This window comes from Bos mutus, chromosome 3, assembly GCF_027580195.1.
Source record: "Bos mutus isolate GX-2022 chromosome 3, NWIPB_WYAK_1.1, whole genome shotgun sequence".
NCBI lineage: Eukaryota > Metazoa > Chordata > Mammalia > Artiodactyla > Bovidae > Bos > Bos mutus.
Window position 1 is genome coordinate 80,759,241 of NC_091619.1, and position 24,225 is coordinate 80,783,465.

The 24,225-nt window shown below is 40.4% G+C and overlaps 1 protein-coding gene and 1 pseudogene across 7 annotated transcripts in view; one reads left to right on the plus strand and one right to left on the minus strand.

The window, feature by feature from the left end:
• The first annotated feature begins 1,911 nt into the window (after window positions 1–1,911).
• DOCK7 (dedicator of cytokinesis 7) overlaps window positions 1,912–24,225 on the plus strand; it is a 191,867-nt gene continuing 169,553 nt past the window's right edge. For 2 of the 7 annotated variants that reach the window (XM_070367918.1, XM_070367920.1), the window contains exon 1: window positions 1,933–2,319. In XM_070367918.1, coding sequence (XP_070224019.1) covers window positions 2,282–2,319 — 38 coding nt within the window. In that variant the 5' untranslated portion in view covers window positions 1,933–2,281. Of the gene's footprint in view, window positions 2,320–24,225 lie in introns of all 7 variants that reach the window. The other 5 variants (XM_070367925.1, XM_070367924.1, XM_070367921.1 and 2 more) reach the window with 5 other exon arrangements.
• On the minus strand, window positions 9,115–15,215 carry LOC102277607 (large ribosomal subunit protein uL14 pseudogene; annotated as a pseudogene).

Genomic DNA, 24,225 nt, shown 5'->3' on the forward strand with positions numbered 1-24,225 from the left:
AGCTCTTCTCCAGAGGTAGGGACCACCATTCTCACTTGAAGTATTCCCCAGACTCTGTCTAGCCTGTTTACAGCTTGTCCTCTTCCTGCTCTAAATGTTCCCAGCAAGCTGCACAGTGCATGTAATGTCCTTTCAGACACTTTGGCAACTAGCGAGTCATGTACACAAAGAACCATTCAAAGGAGAATGTGGTTAGTTCTCTGAGAGAGTAGTGAAAAGATGTTTGGAGAGCAGAGATAAAGGCATATAACATCTGGCTGGCAGCATGAGAGCAGACAAACGATTCAGTGACTATCAAGCATCCAGGACAAGCTTAAGGCTAGGATGAATAATGATAATAAGAGTGATAATATTAACAGCAGCTAATATAGTACTTAACCATATGCCAGGCCCTGTTCTAAGAATTGTATGTGAATTAACGAATCCTCACGATACTCTCTCAAGTAGGTACAGTTATTACCCAATTTTAGAGTTGAGATCAAGTAACTTGCCCAAGGTCACATAGTAAGGAGGTGGCAGCATATGATGAGGTTCCTATCATGGGTGGAGGGTCTTAAAGGCTAAGATACAGTGTTAGTCTTGACTAATGTTTCCTTGAGAGGCTGTTTCATGTTTGCTAACAAACTCAAACTTCCTGAGAACAGCAGTTTAGACTACACTTGGACTACACTTTGGGAGAGGCTACATATGTACATTTTTGAATAGACTCTCTTTACAGGAATGAGCATTGTTATACAAATGAATGAAGTCTTCCACAGCGCTTAGAACAAGAAGATAAAGACAGGAAGTTATGGATCTGACTAACTGAGGCTTTTATCTCTGACTCAGTGTGTGACTGTACAGATGACCTAACACCATGCTGATAACTGGCCAGCTGTAAAAGAGAGGGAGGGCTTCCCAGGTTGCACAATGGTGAAGAATCCGTCTCCCAATGCAAGAGACGCAAGAGACATGGGGATGACCCTGGGGTCAGGAAGATCCCCTGGAGTAGGAACTGGCATCCCACTCCGGTATTCCGGAAAATACCATGGATTGAGGAATCTGTCGGGCTACAATCACAACTGAGCACACACACGCGTGCATGAACACAAATATACATATTAAAGTCTTGCAACAGTTAAGAGAAAGCTACTAAAATTAAGGTATTTTTTTCTTAGTTTCACTGTAACATTAGTAATCAGCAAATATGCATTAGGAGCCAAATATACTAGACACTAAGGGATTACAACAGAATAATGAAACAGGATTTCTACCAGTCCCTATTTTATAGACTTGATGAGCAAGATCAGTTTGGTAAACATTCAGATTACTTAGCAGAATGTCAAAATGGCCAAGTACATCAGAACTCATCTGGTTCAACACATACAAATGGAAAATCAGATTCAAAAGGGGAAAGAAATAGATTCAGGAAGAGTCTTATTACCGCAGAAACACTTGTCCTCAAAGAAAAGGCTTGGGCTCCGGGTTTGAGTTTGGGTTGAAGAGGTTACCATCTGTGTGACCTACGACCACTCGCTTAGTTTCTCTGAACCAAATTCCTTTTCTCTAAAATGGGGATAGTAACAACTTATTTCCAAGAGCTGTTGTGAAGATTAAGTAAAATCGTGTGTGTAAATCTCTAACCCAGGGCCTGGCTTAGGACCACAAGCAACTATTATTATTGTGACCTCTGCAGGAGAAAGCTCTTTTCTGGCTCTTTTTCTATAAGAAAACCCATCCAGTGAGACCCCATTCACAAGGTCGCAGCAGAACAGAAAGTGCTTTCAACTGCTCGGAGATGGGCGCTGCAAGAACACGGACCCAGCCATCCCGGGAGGCAGAGCACAGCCCCCTCGGCCAAGCCTAACTTCCATTTCCTTCCCTTCCTTTTTGGGAGAGCTAGGCTCCCCCCACGCGCTCGGTTATCTTATTTTCCTGAGCCTCGCCGGGTCGCTGGCCTCTCTGCGTCCTTCTGATCATGTGGGCCCCGCGGCAGCCGTGCGGTCACGGCCGGCGGCTGGGTCCCTCCATGCCGCATTCTTCCTCTTGGCTCCCGCGGGCCGGAGCTGCGTTCTGAAGCCCGGGTTCCCGCGGGGATTGACGCGCTGGGGGAGGAGCGGTTTCTTGCTGCGCGTCTCTCAGGAGCATTACGGCTGGGCTCGTTCCCGGCTCCGGCCGCCAGCCCCAGCCTCCCGGGTCCGGAGCCGGGACTGGAGGAGGCGGCGAGGGAGGGAGCGCGAGCGAGGAGGCACGCGCCCGCCCGCCCGTCCGCGCCCAGACCGCTGCCGCCGCCTTAGCAGCCATGGCTGAGCGCCGCGCCTTCGCCCAGAAGATCAGCAGGTAAATCTGGGGCGTGTGGCGCGCCGCGGCAGCCGGAGGAAGAGCCGGAGAGTCCTCCCGGGCCCGGCCTAGGAGGCGGGTGGGTGTGGCGACCAGGGCGCCGGGATCCCGCGGCCTGGTCGGCTGCTGGGTGGAGGGGCCGAAGGGACTCGCCGGGGCTGCCGAGGCCTCGCGCGGCGCTCCTGCCTCGGCCCTCAGGCCTCGCCTACCCCGGGGGCGCAGAGAGCCCCGCGCGCCCGCCTCCGCCGGCTCCTCGGCCGCCCGGGCCTGGAGTTTGGCGGCGGCTTATTGAAAGGCAGGCGGGGTAAGCTCGGCGGCTGGCCGCTCCGCGCTTCCCGAATTCTTTGTGTCCCCACCCCCGGGCTGGCCGGGGCCCTTTCCCTCTCCCCGCCCACCCTCGGTTCTCCCCAGGAGGGTGCGGGGGGTCCGCCCTCGTCTCCACCCCAACAAAAGGTTCGGCGCGCGGCGGACTCCCGGTGGAGGAGGGAGGCCGCCCCTCCTTCACGCCCCTTCACCCTTCCCAGAAATCTGACACGAATCCTATTTGCACCCAGGGGTCTTGTTCAGAGTGGGCGCGTGCACCCAGAATGGAAAATGTACGGCCAGAATAAAAAGTTGAGAACCTGTGCTTTGCACCTTCCGTGTGCAGCTGCAGGATCTGCCAAATTGTACGCTGGAGCTTGATCCTAGTAGCGTGTGAATGTAAATTACCCTGTATTTCTCGTAGCTCCGGAGAAAGATGGATGATAGGCAGTGTTCTTTATACGCCGGCCCTTTGACTCGTTTTAAGAGTCTAGACGTAAAAAGTAAACGATCAAGGCTGAGTTTTCTTTTACCTACTTGTGGTGAGAATGTTGCCGCCTTTCTCCCCTCTAAAACTAAAAACTGAATTACGGTGGAGGATTCTAATATTTGTAGACTTTGTGAAATATACGAGTGTATACGACACTAGACATTCTGTTAATCATGAATTCACAAGAAAAGAAACATTCGAAAATATTACTTTTTCGACAATTCTATTTCCTTGACTCTGGATCTTTTTAGTTTACTGTTATTTCTGAAAGATTTTTTTGCCTGCCAAGCAAGTCTTTTCTTAACTATCTGAACTTCCATAGTGTTACTCTATTTTGGTTATGTTTTTCATTTAAAACTAACATCTCTTTAAGCTTTGTGCTTATTTGTTTTTTCTTTCGAACTTTAAAACATATTTCATTTCCTCAGGAGGCAAACTAGCAAATGCTTAAGAGCATAGAGGCTCAGTCTATGACATGGGCTGAAATCCTGATTGTTACTTTCTAAGTTGACGCCTTGGCCAAATTGATTAAGTTCTCTTAAGCTTTAGTTCTAAGCTGGTCTGGATAATGGGTAAAAACAAATTAAAAAAGTGTACCCAGCTCGTAGACTTGTTGTAAACATTGTGGCATAATTGGTGTAAAGGTTTTAGTATGGTGTATGGCTCCTGCTAGCTATCACTGAACTCTTAAGTAATATAATCTAGGGAGCTGTGATAGACTTAATAGGAATTTATTACTTAATAGGAAATTATTACTTTTGTTCTTTTTTTGTAAAATAATTTGATCTTGTTTCTGAAGGTGGTGCCCTTTAAAAATAGATGTATTACTTGACATGCATGCTAAGTATTAATTTCTCTTAAATAGGGCCAAAAGCTTATCTCTGAGAACACTGTGCTGATCAAGAAAGTGCACATTAGGGAGTTAGGTATGAAATGTATACAATGTTTGTTCTCCAGTCATGGAATTTGTCCTCAGATAGACATGACAAAACACAAGAAAAAAAGATAACCAGTTTTGCAAAACAACAAAAAATTCAAATTAACATTGCCTTGTAAAGTTATAAAAGTACATGAGGCAATAGAAGTGAAGATATATGAATTGATTGGAGAGATATTTAGACATAGGGGTGCAGTGACTGAATGTGGAAGGTGAGGAAGACTGAAGAGTCTGGGAGGACATCCAAGTTTCTCATTTGAGCAAATGGGTTAGAGGCAGTTGTTGAGGTAAGGGAGTGCAGGAGGAGGAAGGGGCCTGAGAGTGGGAAGTGTGGTGTACTGGAGATGTTAATTCAGTTTTGGACTTGTTAGTTTCCAAGTGCTGTGGAGCACTCAAAGAGAAATGTCTATGAGGCTGTTGGTACAGGTTTAAGCTGCCAAAGAGAGATTGAGTTGGAGGTCTAGATTTGGGAGTAATCAGCAAGTAGACTGTAGTTAAAGCAGAGGAGTAGGTGAGATAGTTCAGGAGGAGTGCTCGGACTTAATTTGGAGGGAAGACCGAGGACAAAACAGCTTATCTGGTCATTGTGAATGAAAGATACTTTCCTCCTAGGAAAATACGGCTGAATAAATTCCTGTTCTGCTTCTTAATTTCCTACCATGGGAAGTATAGTACAGTTTGAAAACAAACTGCCTGGTTTGACATCCTAGCACTGCCCCTCATAGAGTGAACTTGGGCAAGTTATTTCCCCACAGTTTTACTTCATTTTCCCTATCTATAAAATGGAATTAATGGTATATGGACTCACCGTATAGGATGGTTGTCAAGAGTTGAATAAATTCATACCTGTGACGTGCTTATAAGTGCTTTTTTGATAATGAGTGCTCAGTAAGTATCACTTTTTAAAAATTATTATGGGATTTATAAAATGGCTTAGGACCATTTCTTGGAAGTAATATTCCTTTTTATGATGTACCTGTATGAACTTTGTTGCACTGTGAAAAGCCTGTTGCTATCTGAAAACTTACTTTTCTTTTTCAAAGGTTTATGGTTTTTTAAAAACCTTTAAAAAGAATTATACTGGTCTCTTTTCTGGCTCAGTTATTTCCTAGTCCTTTGCTTTTAGTGCCGTTGTTTTTTTGAGGCTGTGATTTGATGATTTCTTGAAGCTCTTTATTCTGTATCACTGATTGCACTACTAACCTCAGCTCATCATAGAAAAGCAGACTTCATGTCAAGTACTGCCTCTTGTCTGTTCTCCCCCCTTTTGGAGAACAAGACATATGCTTTGTTAACCTTTGTAATCACTCCCTCAAATATAATGAGCTTCCCAGGTGGCTCAGTTGGAAAAAAATTCACTTGCCAGTACAAGAGATGTGGATTCAATCCCTGGTCCAGGAAGATTTCATGGAGAAAGCAATGGCAGCTCAACTCCAGTACTCTTGCCTGGAGAACCCCTGGACAGAGGAGCCCGGCGGGCTACAGCTGATAGGGTTGCAAAGAGTCGGACATGACTTAGTGACTGAACAACAGCAATGTATAATGGGTGCAATTTATGGAATGTTGTTTGTAGATAAATGATTTAGCATTTCGTTTGGATTATTTTGTCCTGTCACTTGATATTCAGCTGTAATGATGAACATTTGTGTGTACTTAAAACACTTTTTACATCATTCTCATCTTCATAACCCAGAAGGCAGAAGAACATAGAACAGAAGGTAGGCTCTAGGTCACATCCCTCAGGTTGCAGTTCTGCTTATACAAATGATAGCTGTGTAATTCTGGGCAGTCGATCTAACTAACCTCTTTGTCTTGGTTTGCTTATCAGTAAAGTGGAGCTAGAAACCTCTATAGGGTTAATTTGAGGATTAATTGAGATAATACGTGTAAAACACAAACCTGTGTCTGAAACATAGCATTCAAAAAATGTTAGCTGCTGCTATTATTCCTTACTTACCGTTCCTATAATCTAGATGCAGAACTGAGGCCTACTAAGAGAATGAGATTATTTGTCTTATTTGAGGCTCAAATCCGAGTCCTCTGATTTCAGATGTTAAACCCTTACTATTTGTATTTTCTTTCTGCAAGATATTTTCTGTGGTAGTTCTAGATTTTCTAACAGTGCTGCTATTAGTATCCCCAGAGTTACCCTCGCTTTCTTAATCTTTGTTAATTTGGTATCATTTTGCTGCCCAAGAATCAGAATTTAATGAAAGACTTCATCAGATCTTTATTTCTGAGGAAAATCTTACATGAGTGGGATTTTCTGGATATAGGCTTATTTATAACCTCAGTTGTTTTTAGTCTTGAATCTGTTCATAACCCTGGCTGGATAGGCCCAGTCTTTTAATTTACTTTGTTCAATTCATTTTCTCATTCCTGATCAAAGTAAATCATTTCCACATAGTATCAACTGTTTCAGTGCTGCCTGTGTCATCACTTTAGACACATATACCACCTCCCTGACCTTCTGTTGTGCTCATCTCCCTAACTGTTAATGCTGAATATCTAACCTATTTCTTGCTCCTGAGCTGCAGAGTAGTGTTAGGAGGAGACTAGAGTAGTCCAGAGTTGATCTTGTATTAATTAATGTCTTCTCATTTGAAATGAGGTTTATTCCAAATAATTTCTCTCATTTACTATCTTTGTTTACCTACTCCATCTTTTACTGAAAATTTTGGGACCATATCACATGGTGCTGTGCTGTGCTCAGTCGCTTCAGTTGTGTCTAACTCTTTGTGACCCCATGGACTGTAGCCCGCTAGGCTCCTCTGTCCATGGAATTCTCTAGGCAAGAATACTGGAGTGGGTTGCCATGCCCTCCTTCAGGGGAACTTCCTGACCTAGGAATTGAACCTGTGTCTTTTATATCTCCTACATTGGCAGGCAGATTATTTACCATTAGCATATGGGAAGCCTCCATACCACATGAGTCCTTCATTTAAACCTTGACATATGACTGTCCCAGTATGTCATTCAGCCGTCCTTCTCTTGAACCCGAAAGATGTCTTGTCCCTAAAACTTACCTGTTTTATTGTATTTTGGACCATGTATCTTGCCACCTACTCCCAACCTTGATCTCACAATTTTCCCTTTCCTTTGTAGCATCTTCAGTCTCTTCTTTTTCATGGATGTTTCCCTTAAGCCGTAAGGCTTATCATGCCTTTCTCATCATAAAACAAAGAACTGTCGAGTCTTCTGGCATTTCTAGCTGCCAACCAGTCATTCCTTTTTCTTTTATAGTCACCTTTCTCACATGTGTGTGGTATAGTCACGACTACTTCCTACTTGCTCTCCTCGTCAATCTTGTAGCCATATGGCAGTGCTTACCATGCTACCTTATGTGTACTTGAATTGTAGACCTCTTGAGAATTAGGAATGGTTGACTTTTTTCTTTTGTTCATCACTGATTTCATGTGCTACAGTTTTTTATTTTATTTTTTAAATTTCTCATGCTTGTTCTCCTTTTTCTGTTCCCCCTCTTTTATACTGCTTTCAGAGCTCTTTGAGGACTGGTCTCGGTCTTTTTGGGATTCCCAGGTGGCACAGTGGTAAAGAATCTGCCTGGCAGTGCAGGAGACGCCAGTTTGATCCCAGGGTTGGGAAGATCCCCTGGAGTAGGAATTGGCAACCTATTCCAGTATTTTTGCCTGGAAAATCCCATGGATAGAGGAGCCTAGTGGCTCCATGGTGTCTGTACTCCTGTACAGTCCATGGGGTTGCAAAAGCGTTGGACACAACTTAGCAACTACACATCAATAATCCCTCCTTATCCTCAACTCACCCACATTGATGGATCTTCAAAAGTATAAGTGAGGAACTCCTTTCTTACTTCACCATCTAATCTTTTTTTTTTTTACCATCTAATCTTTATAATTCCATGGACAGAGGAACCTGGCAAGCCACAGTCCAGGGGTTTGCAAAGAGTCGGACACAACTGAGCACACACACACTAGGTCTTTTTATCTCCAGTGCTTAGCACATAAAATCTTGAGTAAACTGGACATCTAAAAAGTGTATGAAGGAATACCACCCTGCCACCTGAATCGTTTTTCATAACCTCACTTACAGATAACCACAATAAGTTTGTAGCTTATCTAGTCCCTCCCTCCTCTAATTCAAATGTGTTTCAAATGAATTCTCCCTAAAACACAGCTTTTATCATGGCATGCTGCTGTTGCTGCTAAGTCGCTTCAGTCGTGTCCGCTTCAGTGCGACCCCATAGACGGCAGCCCACCAGGCTCCCCCGTCCCTGGGATTCTCCAGGCAAGAGCACTGGAGTGGGTTGCCATTTCCTTCTCCTATGCATGAAAGTGAAAAGTGAAAGTGAAGTTGCTCAGTCGTATCCGACTCTTTGCAACCCCATGGACTGCAGCCTACCAAGGCTCCTCCGTCCATGGGATTTTCCAGGCAAGAGTACTGGAGTGGGGTGCCATTGCCTTCTCCTTATCATGGCATACTTATGTTCAAAAATGTATACATAGTGACTTCTTATGGGGTTAAATCCAGCCCCCTGCTTGCATTTTAAAAGTCATCTATAATCTGGTCTTTCTCTAGTGCTTATTCTTGAGTTTACATTTTGGACTAGTCAATCTGGTGTTTTCACTTGACCCCCACAATGCTCTGCTCATTTCCATCTCTGTAACAGTTCTGTTGTTTTTGATATATGCTGCCTTTTCTCTTTTAAATTTTACCCTTTGGTTCAGAGTACTCCAAGCTGCTGTCCTGACATTTGAGATAACCATTTCCTTGCTTTTCTGTATTTTTACTACCTATGAATGCATCCATAAGTAATTTAATTTAGAAAATTTTTGAATTCATTTAAATAGAATCATATTGTATGTTTGTATGCTGTTCTATCTTCTTTTGCTCAAAATTGTAACTGTGAGATTCAGCCATGATGTTACAAGCAGTTGAAGTTCATTCATTTTCATTGCTTAATATTTTTCATTGTATAAACATAACCACAATTTTCCATTCTACAATAGATGGACATTTGGATTGTTTCCAATTTTTCTTTTGGGGGAGCAAATAATTTTTATTTTTTTACAAATACACCAAAGAATCATGCAGTGCTGCTGGCATTGGATGCAATCCCGGGCCACAAGTCTGCACATTCCTTTGCAATTGGTCCTGTGATGGCAGAACCTTTCATCTCGCCTTTATTGTTTACTGTGACCCCTGCATTATCTTCAAAATAAAGAAACACACCATCTTTTCTCCGGTATGACTTTCGTTGTCGAATTACCACTGTTAGATGTTCCTTCTTTCTGAGCTCTGGTTTGCCTTTTTTGACTGTGGCCATCACCATGTCACCCACACCAGCAGCAGAAAGTCTATTCAATTGAACCTTGATCCCCTTCACAGAGATGATATACAGATTTTTGGCTCCTGTGTTGTCAGCACAGTTGATCACGGCTCCAACCGGAAGACCCAAGGAAATCCGGTATTTCGCACCAGAGGACCACTATGTCCTCGCTTCGATATCTTGAAGGCCGGAAAGGGACAAAAAGGACTGTTTCCAATTTTTGACTATTAGAAACAATGCTGCTATGAGCATTCCTACACATATACTCTGGTACATGTGTTCATGAGTTTTTCTAGGGTATACTCAGGTGTGGAGTTGCTGGGTCTTGATTGCTTGTTGTAGCAATTTTATTTATTGTCAAATTTGTTAGGCAGTGCCAAACTTTTCTAAGATAGATGTACAGATTTACACTCCCACAGTGTTGCTTTACATAGTTACCATCACTTGGTTTTGCTAACTTTCTCATTTTTGCTAGTCTGATGGATGCATGGTGCTATCTTATTATAAAAGTTTTAACGCATATTTATTTGATTACTAATGAGATTGAGCCCTGTTTTTGTATGTTTATTGACCATTTGAATCTACTCTTTTGTAAATTACCTAATTAAATAGTTTGCCATTTTCTTTCTTTGTTTCTTCCCTTTGGATTCTTTTTCTTATTGATTTTTGTGAGTACCTTACATATATTCTGTAGATTAGTTATTTATTGATTTTATATTGTGCAAATATCTTCATACACTATGGTTTGTTTTTAATCCTTTTTCTGGAATCTTTTGAAAACTAAGCTTAATGCAGTATAGCAGTTTTCTAAAAAAAAATTATAGTACTTTTGGGGTCTTATTTAAGAAATATTTTATTACCCTGAGGTCATTTGTATATCATATATTTATCATAAACTTTGTAATTACCGCCTTTGTATTTAGGTTTATATTCCACCTGGACTTGATATGTGTATGGAGTGAAATTTTATTTTTTTCAGAATGGATTCTCCTTTCGCTATTGATCTGTCCTGCCATCTCTATAAATATGTTTGTGTCCTTATTTGTGGGTCTTTTTTATGGGTTCTGTTTTGTTCCATTGATCTGGTTATACATCTTTTCATTAATTATAAACAGTTTTCATTATAATAAGCTTTGGAATTTGGTAGGATAACTCTTTCCACCTTAAAAAAAAAGTGTCCTAGCTGATCTTAGCTTTTTGAATTTCTGTGCATATTTTAGAATCTACCAAAAACAAACAAAAGCTCCCAAAAGTTTGGTGACCTAAATGGGAAGGAAATCCAGGGAAGAAGGGTTATATGTGTATATGTGGCTGATTCACTTTGCTATACAACAGAAATTAAGATACATTGTAAAGCAACTATACTGTAAACCATCTACAAAATGGCAACCCACTTTGTATTTTCTTTTTTAAAAATTTTTTACCAAAATTTAATAATAATCCTTGATTCTTTGAAATGGGCACAGGCTTTTCAACTCTGAATGGTCCTCAGGTCCTCCAAAAAACAAAATAAAACACCCCCCCCCAAATGAGAAACTGCCCAGTCCTTTTAGAATTTGATTGGGATTGCTTTGAATCTATGCATCAATTTGGGGGAGAAATGATATTCTTATATTATTGAGTTTCCAATTCATGATTGTGGTGTATGTCTCCATTTATTTAGGTCTTTATATCACACGATGAGGGCTTCCCTAGTGACTCAGATGGTAAAGTGTCTGCCTGCAATGCAGGAGACCAGGGTTCTATCCCTGGGTTGGGAAGATCCCCTGGAGAAGGAAATGGCAGCCCACTCCAGTATTCTTGCCTGGAAAATCCCATGGACTGCGGAGCCTGGTAGGCTACCGTCCATGGGGTTGCAAAGAGTTGGACACGACTGAGTGACTTGACTTTCACTTTTCATCACACAATGAAATTTTATAGTTTTCTCTACAAGGTTTTGCATATCTTTTGTTAGATTTATTTTTAGGTATATATCAGTGATACATCTTGCTGGGCTTCCCAGGTGACTCAGTGGTAAAGAATCTGCCTACCAGTGCAGAAGACAGACATGGGTTCAATCCCTGGGTAGAGAAGATACCCTGGAGAAAGAAATGGCAACCCACTCCAATATTCTTGCCTAGAAAATCCCATGGACAGAGGAGCCTGGGGGGCTATAGTCCATGGGGTCACAAAAGAGTCAGACATGACTTAGTGACTAATAAATAATAATATATCTTGCTAAACTCTTGTTAAATCTAAAAATGTGTATTCCTTTTTATTTTATTTTTCTTTTATGAGACAGGGTGCTCAGGGCTGGTGCACTGGGATGATCCTGAGGGATGGGATGGGGAGGGAGGGGACAGGGAACACATGTCCACCCATGGCTGATTCATGTGAATGTAGGGCAGAAACCACCACAATACTGTAAAGTAATTAGCCTCCAATTAAAATTTAAAAAAAAGAAAAAATATAGACCTAGGTACAGTGACGGGTAGCCTTGCCCTCCAGATTTGTTATATCAAATTAATTTTGCACAAAGAATTGGTTTTAAGGGGCAAAATGTACTGACAATTTGTAGTTTTACTTAGTTATAGACATTGGTTGCTATTTTACACTGATAATGTCTGCCCCAGTTTTTTACTTTTAGTCTATATCTTTTGTTTTGCTTCTTATTTATACTTTTTCTTTACAAGTAAAAAAATGAAAGCATATCTTGAAGAAAATAATAAAATAATAATTAATTGATTAAAATAATTATACTCTTTACCCAGGAAAAAAATTTTTTAATCGAAATTTAATAATAATCCTTGATTCTTTAAAATGGGCACAGGCTCTTCAACTCTGGATGGTCCTCAGGCTGTTATACAACAGCATCGTGGGACTGATTCAACCAGAACTGTTATATTATCTCAGGAAAACACAGGGTCAGTCTTTTTCAGGAGGCTTAATATTCCAACTTTGTACTTGATAAACCTCTGTTACAGGACGGACTAAAGCTGAACGGGAAGATTAGGCTGCAGTCAACCTACTTATTGCCCTGTGGCCTTGTTTATTCTATGTACATAGCTGTATCATATGAAAATCAAGGATTTTGTTGTATCTTTTTGAAACTTGTAGCTGGTTTATTTTTTTGTGTTGATCTGCAGATTATTACCTTGCATTACTGTATAGATTTTTAATATCATTTCTATTCAACCTTGTGTTAGTACTGAGTGTCATCATTTTGCCGACAAAGATCCATATAGTCAAAGCTATGGTTTTTCCAGTTGTCACATACAGATGTGAGAGTTGGACCATAAAGAAAGCTGAGCACTGAAGAACTGATGCTTTTGAATTGTGGTGCTAGAGAAGACTCTTGAGAGTCCCCTGTACTTCAAGGAGATCAAACTAGTCAATTGTAAAGGAATCAGTCCTGAATATTCATTGGAAGGACTGATGCTGAAGCTGAAGCTCCAATACTTTGTCCACCTGATGCTAAGAGCTGACTCATTGGAAAAGACCCTGATGTTGAAGGCAATAGGAAAAGGAGGCAGCAGAGGATAAGATGGTTAGATAACATCACCAACTCAATGGAATGAATCTGAACAAACTCTGGGAGATGGTGAAGAACAGGGGAACCTGATATGCTGCAGTCTATGGGGTTGCAAAGAGTTGGACACAACTTAGCGACTGAACAACAACATCCTCAGTTTGTTTATGATCTCAAAGTGTTTTCACTTGGTATTAAGCCTTATGGTTACTGTAGGTTTTTGTAGATCTTTTGGTTTGTGTTCCCTAGAAAACAGATACTGAGACAAAGATAAAGAGTTAAGACTTTTTCTGGGAGGCATAATCCTAGAGCATTACAAGAGAAAAGGGAAGTGAAGCAGAGATAGATGGGAAACAATGTAAGGTAATACCTTATCTCGTTGGCCACTGCTTCACAAAGAGCTAGGAAGAGATTGTTCGGCACGTGTGCTTGCTAGGCCATACAGGTTATCATTGGACAGCAGAACAGTTCCTCAGATCTGCAGATGGGATTCTGAAAGAAGAGGAAATTTATCTACCTGCTTTTCTCCTGAGTCTTCCTAACTCAGAGTTACTTCCCTTTCCTTTCTGGGTTGCATCTTTTGGACCCCTTTGTCAACCACTCGAGATGTCCCCCTACTTTTTCAGTGGCCTTTTATAGAAGAGACTTCTTGGTTTCAAGTGACAGAACCTCAAATCAATTTGCACATACAAAAAGTTGCTGACTAATGTAACTGAGTACATTCGGTCCAGTGGTTAATTCAGTCCAGTGATGTTAATATAAGCTTCTTATCTTCTTGTCTTGGCTAGATTTTCCACAGAGTTGTAATAAAAGGGTTACAGTGGGAATTGACAGTCCCAGGCTAGAATCCTGCAAGTTTAGTTGTGGCAGAAAAGGTTTAGGAACTCAGTTATTGGTCTGGCTTGGATCACATTACTATAATCCTTCCTTGAACCAATTATTAATTTAGGGATGCAGGGGACTCTGACCAGTCCCTGGGTAGTATGTCCTCTGTGGCTTGGGGGAGAGATATGATGGTGTCAGCAACACTCAACCTCAAAGAATGAGTTCCTTATCAAAAAGGAGTTTATAACCAAAAGAAGGAGGATCAGAGAGCTGGTCCCCAAAACAACTGATATTCTTTGAAATTAGTCATTTGAAGTTGGCAATGGCACCCCACTCCAGTACTCTGGCCTGGAAAATCCCATGGATGGAGGAGCCTGGTGGGCTGCAGTCCATGTGGTTGCTAAGAGTCGGACACGACTGAGCGACTTCACTTTCACTTTTCACTTTCATGCATTGGAGAAGGAAATGGCAACCCACTCCAGTGCTCTTGCCTGGAGAATCCCAGGGACGAGGGAGCCTAGTGGGCTGCTGTCTATGGGGTTGCACAGAGTCGGACACGAGTGAAGCGACTTAGCAGCAGCAGCATCACTATAATCATTTAAATATATAGCTGTATAGTCAGCTCGACTACCTGCTAAAATTTAAATGTAACTGGTGAAGTACAAAAAGAAAACCAGGGTAACCTGATGCCAGCTGTGGATCCCGTCTCTTAACTTTAAGTTTAGCTCTCACCTTAATGCCAACTCTGGGCTTTCCTGGTGGCTCAGCTGGTAGAGAATCTGCCTGCAATGCTGAAGACCTGGGTTTGATCCCTGGGTTGGGAAGATCCTCTGGAGAAGGGAACAGCTACCCACTTCAGTATTCTGGCTTGGAGAATTCCATGGATTAGTCCATGGGGTCGCAAAGAGTCAGACACGACTGAGTGACTTTCACTTAATGGCAGCTTGCACCTCCCAAGGAGGTCTGCTTGGTTCTTGTTTTCTGGCTTTCCCATGCTTCTTTCTGTACCTGCACTCCTGCCTCATCCTTAGGTGTTCCATATTTGTCCTGTGACACCAGAAAACTGCACTCCTCTGCGCATATCAGCCTATTATTGATTTTCAGAAACTTTGCTAAAGATACAGAGATGGTGGTAAGGGGCCTCAGGGTCCAAAGCTTTCTTAGTGACTTCATCCCAACTCTTCTCTTTTTCCCATCATCAACATTCTTTTTCTCACTGTAAGCAGTTTCTTCCTCTTATCTACACAGAGTAGTTCCAATCATATCCAAACTCTTAAAAACATTTTTTTTACATTTATTTTAATTTTTATAGTTATTATTTTTATATTTTACTAATTTATTTTTGGCTGCACTGGGTCTTCGTTGCTGCACATGGGCTTTCTCTAGTTGCAGTGAGTGGGGCCCACTCTATAGTTGTGGTTCACGGGCTTCTCACTGCGGTAGCTTCTCTTGTGGTGGTGGAGTACAGATTCTGGAGCGCAGGCGCAGGCACAGTGGTCCTGGCGCACAGGCTTAGCTGTTCCATGGCATGTGGAATCCTCCTGGATCAAATCTGTGTCCCCTGCATTGGCAGGCAGATTCTTAACCACTGAACCACCAGGGAAGTCCTCTTTTTTTTTTTTCTTTAAACAAAACAGGACAACTTTATTGAGCTATGCTTTACATACCGTATACTTAGTTCATTTTAAGTGTATCATTCAGTGATTTTTAGTAAATTTACAAAGTTGTGAAACCATCACTCAGGATCCTGTTTTAGACCTTTTTCATGCCCACCTAGGATCCCTCGTGCCAGTTTACAGTCACTCCCTAGTCCCACCCCAAGCTGCGGCAACCCCTAATATACTTCTAAGTCTGTCACTTTCTCTCTAAATTTGCCTTTTCTGAAAGTATCACAGAAGTGGAATCATATAATACATGGCCTTTTGTGTCTGGCTTCTTTCACTTAGTATAGCTTTTCAAAGCTTGTCATGTACTGGTACTGACATTGTGGTTTTGATTTGCATTTCCTTAATGATTAGTGATATTTTTCCTGTGCTTATTAACCATTTACATATCTTATTGGTGAAATATCTATTAAAATCTTTTGCTCAATTTTGAAGGGATTATTTATCTTGTTTTTGAGTTGTAAGAGTTCTTTATACATTTTAGATACAGGCCCTTTATTAGATATATGATTTGCAAATATTTTCTCCTGTCTGGTTTGTTTTTTCATTTTCTTAGTGGTGAATTTTGAAGCACAAAGACTTTAAATTTTGATGAAGTTTAATTCAGTAATTTTCTTTTTGTGGATTATGATGTTGGTGTTGTTATCTAAGACTGCATAATTCATGCTTAGGGTTTCCTTCTCTGTTTTCTTCTAGAAGTTTTAGCTTTTACTTTTGGTTTATGATCCATTTTGCATTAATTTTTGTGCATAGTGTGAGATGAGGGTCTAAATTCATCTTTTGCATGTGAATGTCCAGTTGTTGCAGTAGTCTTTGTTGGAAAGACCATCTTCTCAAGGTATGAATTGACTTCATACTTTGTCAGAAATCATGGATCTGTATATCTGTCCTTGCAATATCAAACTGTTCTGATTACTGTTATTTTACAGTAAAATTTGATAGCCGGAAGTGTAAGTCTTTCAACTTTTTTTTTCTTTTTAAAAATTGTTTTCTACATTTCTGCAAGCATTTTAGAATCAGTATCAACATGAATTTTGGCAATTCTGCAACTATTCTTTTAGGATTTTGATAAGGATTACATCGAATCTGTAGATTATCTTGGAGAGAGTTGGCATCAGCAATATTAAGTCTTCAGATCCATGAAAACAGGCTGTGTCTTCATTTATTTAGAGCTTTATTGATTTCTCTTAGTAAAATTTTTCAGTGTGTAAGTCTTACACTTTTGTTAAATCTATTTTTAAGTATTTTATTGTTTTTGATGTTACCATGAATGGAATTAAAGAATTATTCTTGGTGAGTTTGTTGCTAGTATGTAGAAATGCAATTGAATTTTGAATGTTAAATTTGTATCTTCTGACCTTGCTGGACTCATTTATTTATTTATTTAAAATTTTATTTTATTTTTAAACTTTACATAATTGTATTAGTTTTGCCATATATCAAAATGAATCCTCCACAGGTATACATGTATTCCCCATCCTGAACCCTCCCTCCTCCCTCCCCATACCATCCCTCTGGGTCGTCCCAGTGCACTAGCCCCAAGCATCCAGTTGGACTCATTTATTAATTCTTGAAATGTTTGGTGGATTCCTTAAACTTTTCTGCTTATAGGATGTATTGTCTGTGAGTAAAGAGTTTATTTCTTCCTTTCCAATCTTAATGCCTTTAATTTCTTCCCTTTCCTTCCCTCCTTCTCTCTCTCCCTCTTTCCCTTCCCTTCTCCCTTTCTTCCTTCTTTCCTTCCTTCCTCCTTTTCTCCTTTCCTGAATTACACTGCCTGGATCCTTCGGTATAGTGTTGAATAGAAATGGTGAGAATGCACATCCTTGCTTTCATTCCAGTCTTAGGAGGAAAGCTGTCACTATTAAGTTTAACTATTTAAGTTAACTATAAAAGTTTAAGTTAAACATTTAACTATTACCTACCTACAGATAATGTTATGTAACAGATAATGTTATAGATAATGTTCATGACCCAGATAACCATGATGGTGTGGTCACTCTCCTAGAGTCAGACATCCTGGAGTGTGAAGTCAAGTGGGCCTTAGGAGGCATCACTACAAACAAAGCTACTAGAGGTGATAGAATTCTATTTGAGCTCTTTCAAATCCTGAAAGATGACTCTGTGAAAGTGTTGCTGTCAGTATGTCAGCAAATTTGGAAAACTCAGCAGTGGCCACAGGGCAGGAAAAGGTCAGTTTTCATTCCAATCCCAAAGAAAGGCAATGACAAAGAATGCTCAAACTACTGCAGAATTGCACTCATCCCACATGCTAGCAAAGTAATGCTCAAAATTCTCCAAGCCAGGCTTCAGCAGTACGTGAACTGTGAACTTCCAGATGTCCAAGCTGGATTTAGAAAAGGCAGAGGAACCAGAGATCAAATTGCCAGCATTCGTTGGATCATCGAAAAAGCAATAGAGTTTTAGAAAAACATCTACTTTGCTTTATTGACTCCAGCAAAGCCTTTGACTGTGTGGATCACAACAAACTGCGGAAAATTCTGAAAGAGATGGGAATACCAGACCACCTGACCTCATCCTGAGAAATCTGTATGCAGGTGAAGAAGCAACAGTTAGAACTGGACATGGAACAACAGACTGGTTCCAAATAGGAAAAGGAGTATGTCAAGGCTGTATATTGTCACCCTGCTTATTTTACTTACATGCAGAATACATCATGTGAAATGCCATGCTGGATGAAGCACAAGCTGGAATCAGGATTCACGGGAGAAATATCAATAACTTCAGATATGCAGAGGAACACCACCCTTATGGCAGAAAGTGAAGAAGAACTAAAGAGCCTTTTGATGAAAGTGAAAGAGGAGAGTGAAAAAGTTGGCTTAAAACTCAACATTCAGAAAGCTAAGATCAAGGTATCTGGTCCCATCACTGCATGGCAAATAGATGGAGAAACAGTGGAAACAGTGAGAGGCTTTATTTTTTTGGCCTCTAAAGTCACTGCACATGGTGACTGCAGCCATGAAGTTAAAAGATGCTTGCTCCTTAGAAGAAAAGCTATGACCAACCTAGCCAGCATATTAAAAAGCAGAGGCATTACTTTGCCAACAAAGGTCCATCTAGTCAAAGCTGTGGTTTTTCCAGTATTCATGTATGGATGTGAGATTTGGACTGTAAAGAAAGCTGAGCACCGAAGAATTGATGCTTTTGAACTGTGGTGTTGGAGAAGACTCTTGAGAGTCCCTTGCATAGCAAGGAGATCCAACCAGTCAATCCTAAAGGAAATCAACATTGACTGTTCATTGGAAGGACTGATGCTGAAGCTGAAGCTCCAGTACTTTGGCCACTTGATGTGAAGAACTGACTCATTATAAAAGAGCCTGATGCTGGGAAAGATTGAAGACAGGAGGAGAAGGGGATGACAGAGGATGAGATGGTTGGATGGCAACACCGACTCGATGGACATGAGCTTGAGTAAACTCCAGGAGTTGGTGATGGACAGGGAGGCCTGGCGTGTTGTATTCCACGGGGGTGTAAAGAGTTGGACACGACTAAACGACTGAACTGAACTGAACTGAGGCAGGTAGTGTAGGAAACTGAAGCAGGGGACAAAGATTTGAGAAGTCTTTAAGATGAACAGAGTTTAGCAACTAATTGTATACAGTTTACACCAGAATATAATTTGTATGTTATCTTATCTTGGTATACAGTGTTAGAATTTATGGGTAAGGAGATTCTGGCTTTATTTTCCTGAACTAGTGGAATTAAGGTATATTTATCTCCTTTTGGGAGGATTGACTTTTTACAGTACGGATTTTCCCCCTTCAGTTTTCTTTTTAGTTGCCAATTTAAGTTCAGTGATAATTTTTACAAACACTAAGACTTTAAATTTTTTTCTATGTTTAATATGTTCCATGAAGTAGGGAGCATTGTTACCACCATGTTTTAGGTGAGGAAATTGAGATAATAGTGAAATGCTGTAGATCAGAATGATGGAGACCTCCAAGTCTTTTTAATACAGTGCTTTCTGAATCTTTAACTTAAATATTATCCCCAGATAGTGTCAGATGGGATACATGAGTCATCTGACATCCTTTTTTTTTTTTTTTCCATTCTGCCCCTAAAGGAACTCTGACTTAAATGTGAAGTGTATTATAGAGAAGGATTATTTCTATTCTTTGGTTTCACAAATCAACCTGTATGTGTTTTTGTTTTCTTGGACTTTTAGTTGTTACTGGTCCTCTCTGGACCTAGATTCATAAAGAATTTAATGCAGGATAACTTAGGAATGACAGCGCCTCAGGTGGGAGTTTTATTTAACCATTCATGAAAGATAGGAAACAGATCGTACCAGTGGTAGTAATTATTATAGTGTTCCTATTAATATGTTAATGTGTATCAGACATTTTCGCTGGGTATCTTTAACTGACCTCATAGGCTAGATTTTGGAGAATAGAGAAATCATTAATATGAAATATTTGTTGTCATTCAGTCTCTAAGTTGTGTCTGACTCTTTTGTGACCCCAAGGATTGTAGCCTGCCAGGCTCCTCTGTCCATGGGACTGTCCCAGGCAAGAACACTGGAGTGGGCTGCCATTTTCTTCTCCAAGGGATCTTCTTGACCCCGGCATAGAACTTATGTCTCCTGCATTGGCAGGTGGATTCTTTACCACTGAGCCACCAGAGAAGCCCAGTATGAACTATAATTAGAATTATTTACCTTTGGAAACTCTTCCATGGAAAGAGGCCTTCAGAGTTTTATGGATCTGAATTCAAACCCAGCATCTACCCTATAAGCTTGGGAAGGTTGCTCTATTTTTGAAATTTATCTAAAAATGTCTATTTTTTCTTGCTGTAGATTAGTATGTAGTACTGCAGGAAATTTGGAAATACAAAAGGCCCAAAAGAGAAAGTAAAAATCGCCTGTAATTCTTGATTTAGACCAAAATCTCTCAATGAAGCTTACATTCTAATGATGAACTTTGCAGACCAGAAATAGCTTAAATGTCTACCAGTAGAGAGTGGTTAAATATGTTGCAGCTTATCCATTTCATGGAGTCAATGTTAGATAAGAGGAGAACAGTGGTTAAGAGTAAGTGCTCTAAGTTCAGATCTTAGGGCTATTCCTTATTGATTAATATGACCTGAACTTCTTGAAATTTCAGTGTCCTCTTATAGTGCCCACTTCATAGAGTTTTTCTGAAGGTTAAATGAGGTATAAGAAATTTAACACTGTAAACAACATCTGGCACATTGTAAGTGCTTGGTAAACATTGATAGAATATTATTATTAATTTTATGTGCTGATATGGAAAGATTCTCAAGATATATTAAGTGTATAATGTAAGATACCAAGAAAAGGTTATGTATGATGTTATATGTATTAAAAAGTAAGAATTTCTTATATACACACATCTTTTTCTTGAAGGATCCCTAAGAAAACATTAAGTGGGGAATGGGATTGGGGATTGGAAAGGGTAGAGAAATAGACCTTTTGTTTTTACTTCTTTGTAAAGTTTGAGATTTATTTAATTATTTTTGGCCGCACCACATGGCATGTGGGATCTTCCTGGACCAGGGAAGATCAAACCCATGCTCCTTGTATTGGGAGCACGAAGTCTTAACCACTAGACCACCAGGGGAAGTGCAAGCTTGAGTTTTTAATACCATGTATGTGTGTGCATGCTGTGTCACTCCAGTTGTGTCCAGACTCTCCGACCCCCATGCACTGCCAGGCTTCTCCTCCAGGGGATCTTCTCCAGCCAGGGATCCAACCTGCATCTCTTACATCTCATCTCTTAAGTCTCTTGCCGTGGCAGGTGGGTTCTTTACCACTAGTACCACCTGGGATGCCCCAGTACCATGTGAATTTTCCTTTTTTAAAAAAAGATATCTTCTTTTATCAATTTGTTTTGCCTTTTCTCCATAGTGGGAAATCTTATTTTCCCTACTTCTCATAGTAACTGTATTTATGTAATGGTAAAGAGTTTTAAGTGTAGTTCTGGAACCAGCCCTTTGCAGATTTGCTAAAGACATATTAGAGACTACTTTGAGATAAGTAAACATGTTGTCTTATTAACACATTGTTAAAAAGAAGAGATTCACATAGAATAGGAGAGCATTATGATTCAGTAGTAGTTTTTAAACTTACCACTTAACAAATGGAATCATAATGATGTTACTAGGCTCTTAAAGAAAAAGTTACATACATTTAGAACACCTCTGTTGATTCAGACTTTCTTCCTCCCCAGCAAGCACTTACCTGATTATTTGGCAGTAATAGATAAAAAGATATACTTCTTGTCTCCTTTAAATCAATTAGAAACCAACAATACTTATAGGTTAGTTTACTTCGATAAGCATTTGGAAAGTTCATATACTGGGTAGTCTCTAAGTTCATCCTTTTCTCTTACCTCCTTTCTTTCTCTCCACTCTTATACTTGTCTCTCCATTCTACTTTCTCCCCCTGCCATTGTCTCATTATCTTAGACACTGAAGATGTAAAGATTAATAAGATGTAATTCCTGCTCTCAAGAAGTTCATATCAGTTGTTCCATTCTAGCATTCTTATTGAACTACTGGGAAGAGGAATTATGAATTTTTCGCTCAGTTCAATCGCTCAGTCGTGTCTGTCTCTTTGTGACCCCCTGGACTGCAGCACACCAGGCTTCCCTGTCCATCACCACCTCCCAGAGCTTGCTCAAACTCGCGTCCATCAAGCCGGTGATGCCATCCAGCCATTTCATCCTCTGTCGTCCCCTTCTCCTCCTGTCTTCAATCTTTCCCAGCATCAGGGTCTTTTCAAATGAGTCAGTTCTTCACATCAAGTGGTGAAAGTATTGGAGCTTCAGTTTCAGCATCAGTCCTTCCAGTGAATATTCAGGACTGATTTCCTTTAGGATGGACTGGTTTGATTTTCTTGCTGTCCAAGGGACTCTCAAAAGTCTTCTCCAACACCACAGTTCAAAAGCTTTGTTGCTTAGCTTTCTTTATGGTTCAACTCTCATATTCATACATGACTACTGGAAAAACCATAGCCTTGACTAGATAGACATTTGTTGGCAAAGTGATGTCTCTGCTTTTTAAATGCTGTCTAGGTTGGTCATAGCTATTCTTCCAAGGAGCAAGTGTCTTTTAATTTCATGGCTGCAGTCACCATCTGCAGTGATTTTGGAGCCCAAGAAAATAAAGTCTTTCACTGTTTCCATTGTTTCCCTATCTATTTGCCATGAAGTGCTAGAACTGGATGCCATGATCTTAGTTTTTTGAATGTTGAGTTTTAAGCCAGATTTTTAACCCTCCTCTTTCACTTTCATCAAGAGGCTCTTTAGTTCCTCTTCACTTTCTGCCATAAGGGTGGTGTCATCTGCATATCTGAGGTTATTGATATTTTTCCTGACAGTCTTGATTCCTTCTTGTGCTTCATCCAGCCCGGCATTTTGCATGATGTATTCTGCATGTAAGTTAAATAAGTAGGATGACAAAATACAGCCTTGACATAATCCTTTCCCAATTTGGAACCAGAGCATTGTTCCATGTCCAGTTCTAACTGTTGTTTCTTGACCTGGGTATAGACTTCTCAGGAGGCAGGTAAGGTGGTCTGGTATTCCCATCTCTTGAAGAATTTTTCACAGTTTGTTGTGATCTACACAGTCAAAGGCTTTGGTGTAGTCAATAAAGCAGAAGTAGGTTTGTTTGGAACTCTCTTGCCTTTTTTGATGATCTAGCGGATGTTGGCAATTTGATCTCTGGTTCCTCTGCTTTTCTAAATACGGCTTAGACATCTGGAAGTTCACAGTTCACGTATTGCTGAAGCCTGGCTTGAAGAATTTTGAGCATTACTTTGCTCTCGTGTGAGATGAGTGCAATTCTGCAGTAGTTTGAACATTCTTTGGCATTGCCTTTCTTTGGGATCGGAATGAAAAGTGACGTTTTCCAGTTCTGTGGCCACTGTTGAATTTTCCGAATTTCTCTATAGTCTCATATTTTTCACTTCAGCTTTTTAAACTTTATTAAGCAACCAGAGTGTTCTAGGCACTCTCCTAGAGGGTGCTAAGCTAGGTAAAACTAATTGCTTAGTTCCTTGTAAGGAGACAGGTAAGTAGATTTCAGAACAGTTTGATACATACTATTTATCTGCTCAGTTATCACAATGAGGTAGCTTTTGATAGGAAAGTGCTGCCAGACAGTTAAAAACAGTACACATTTTCTTTAATGGCAGAAATTAACCTCTTTTGAGACATTTATACAGAAAAAGAGACATACTCCTGTCAGAATTAAAGTTTCCTTGGCTTCAGTCATTCTTCAAGGAGGTTGCAAAGGTACCTCTGAAAAGTGAGTGTGCCAGGTCTGAGAAGCCAAATCTTTCATATTTCACTAGACTATTTTTTCCCCCACCATACTTTTACGTTTGTGGGTTGCATTACTACCATTTTAGAAAAACCTACATTGCAATTTATGTGCTTCTTTCAAAGATAATGTTTACAAACATTGGGTTTTCCCATTGCTGAAATCAAACTCTGTCTGCAAGGCCAGGTTCTCATTCCACCATGGAAAACAGTCTGACTAGTCCGCCACCTATCTGAACGAGCCTCCTGGAAACTCCGTTACTTTGAATGAATGAGGATAAACACAGTGCTTTGAAAGCACAGAGGATGAGTGTCTGACCTGAGTAAAAGAGGCAGATTAACCAGTCAGGAATGTACAGAGGATGTGATACACTTGTTGAAGAGTATTTGCCATACCTGTATTCCATATTTAGTTTTCTAGTTTTCTCTGTTAAGGCAGAGCAGTAATAACTGAAGAGTTTTAAGCCCTTAAGGTAAATTATAGACCTCATTTGCCTTTCTAAAATATCAGGACATTTTCTTCCATTATTATAATACTGTTCCCACATTAAAAAGACACTAATTC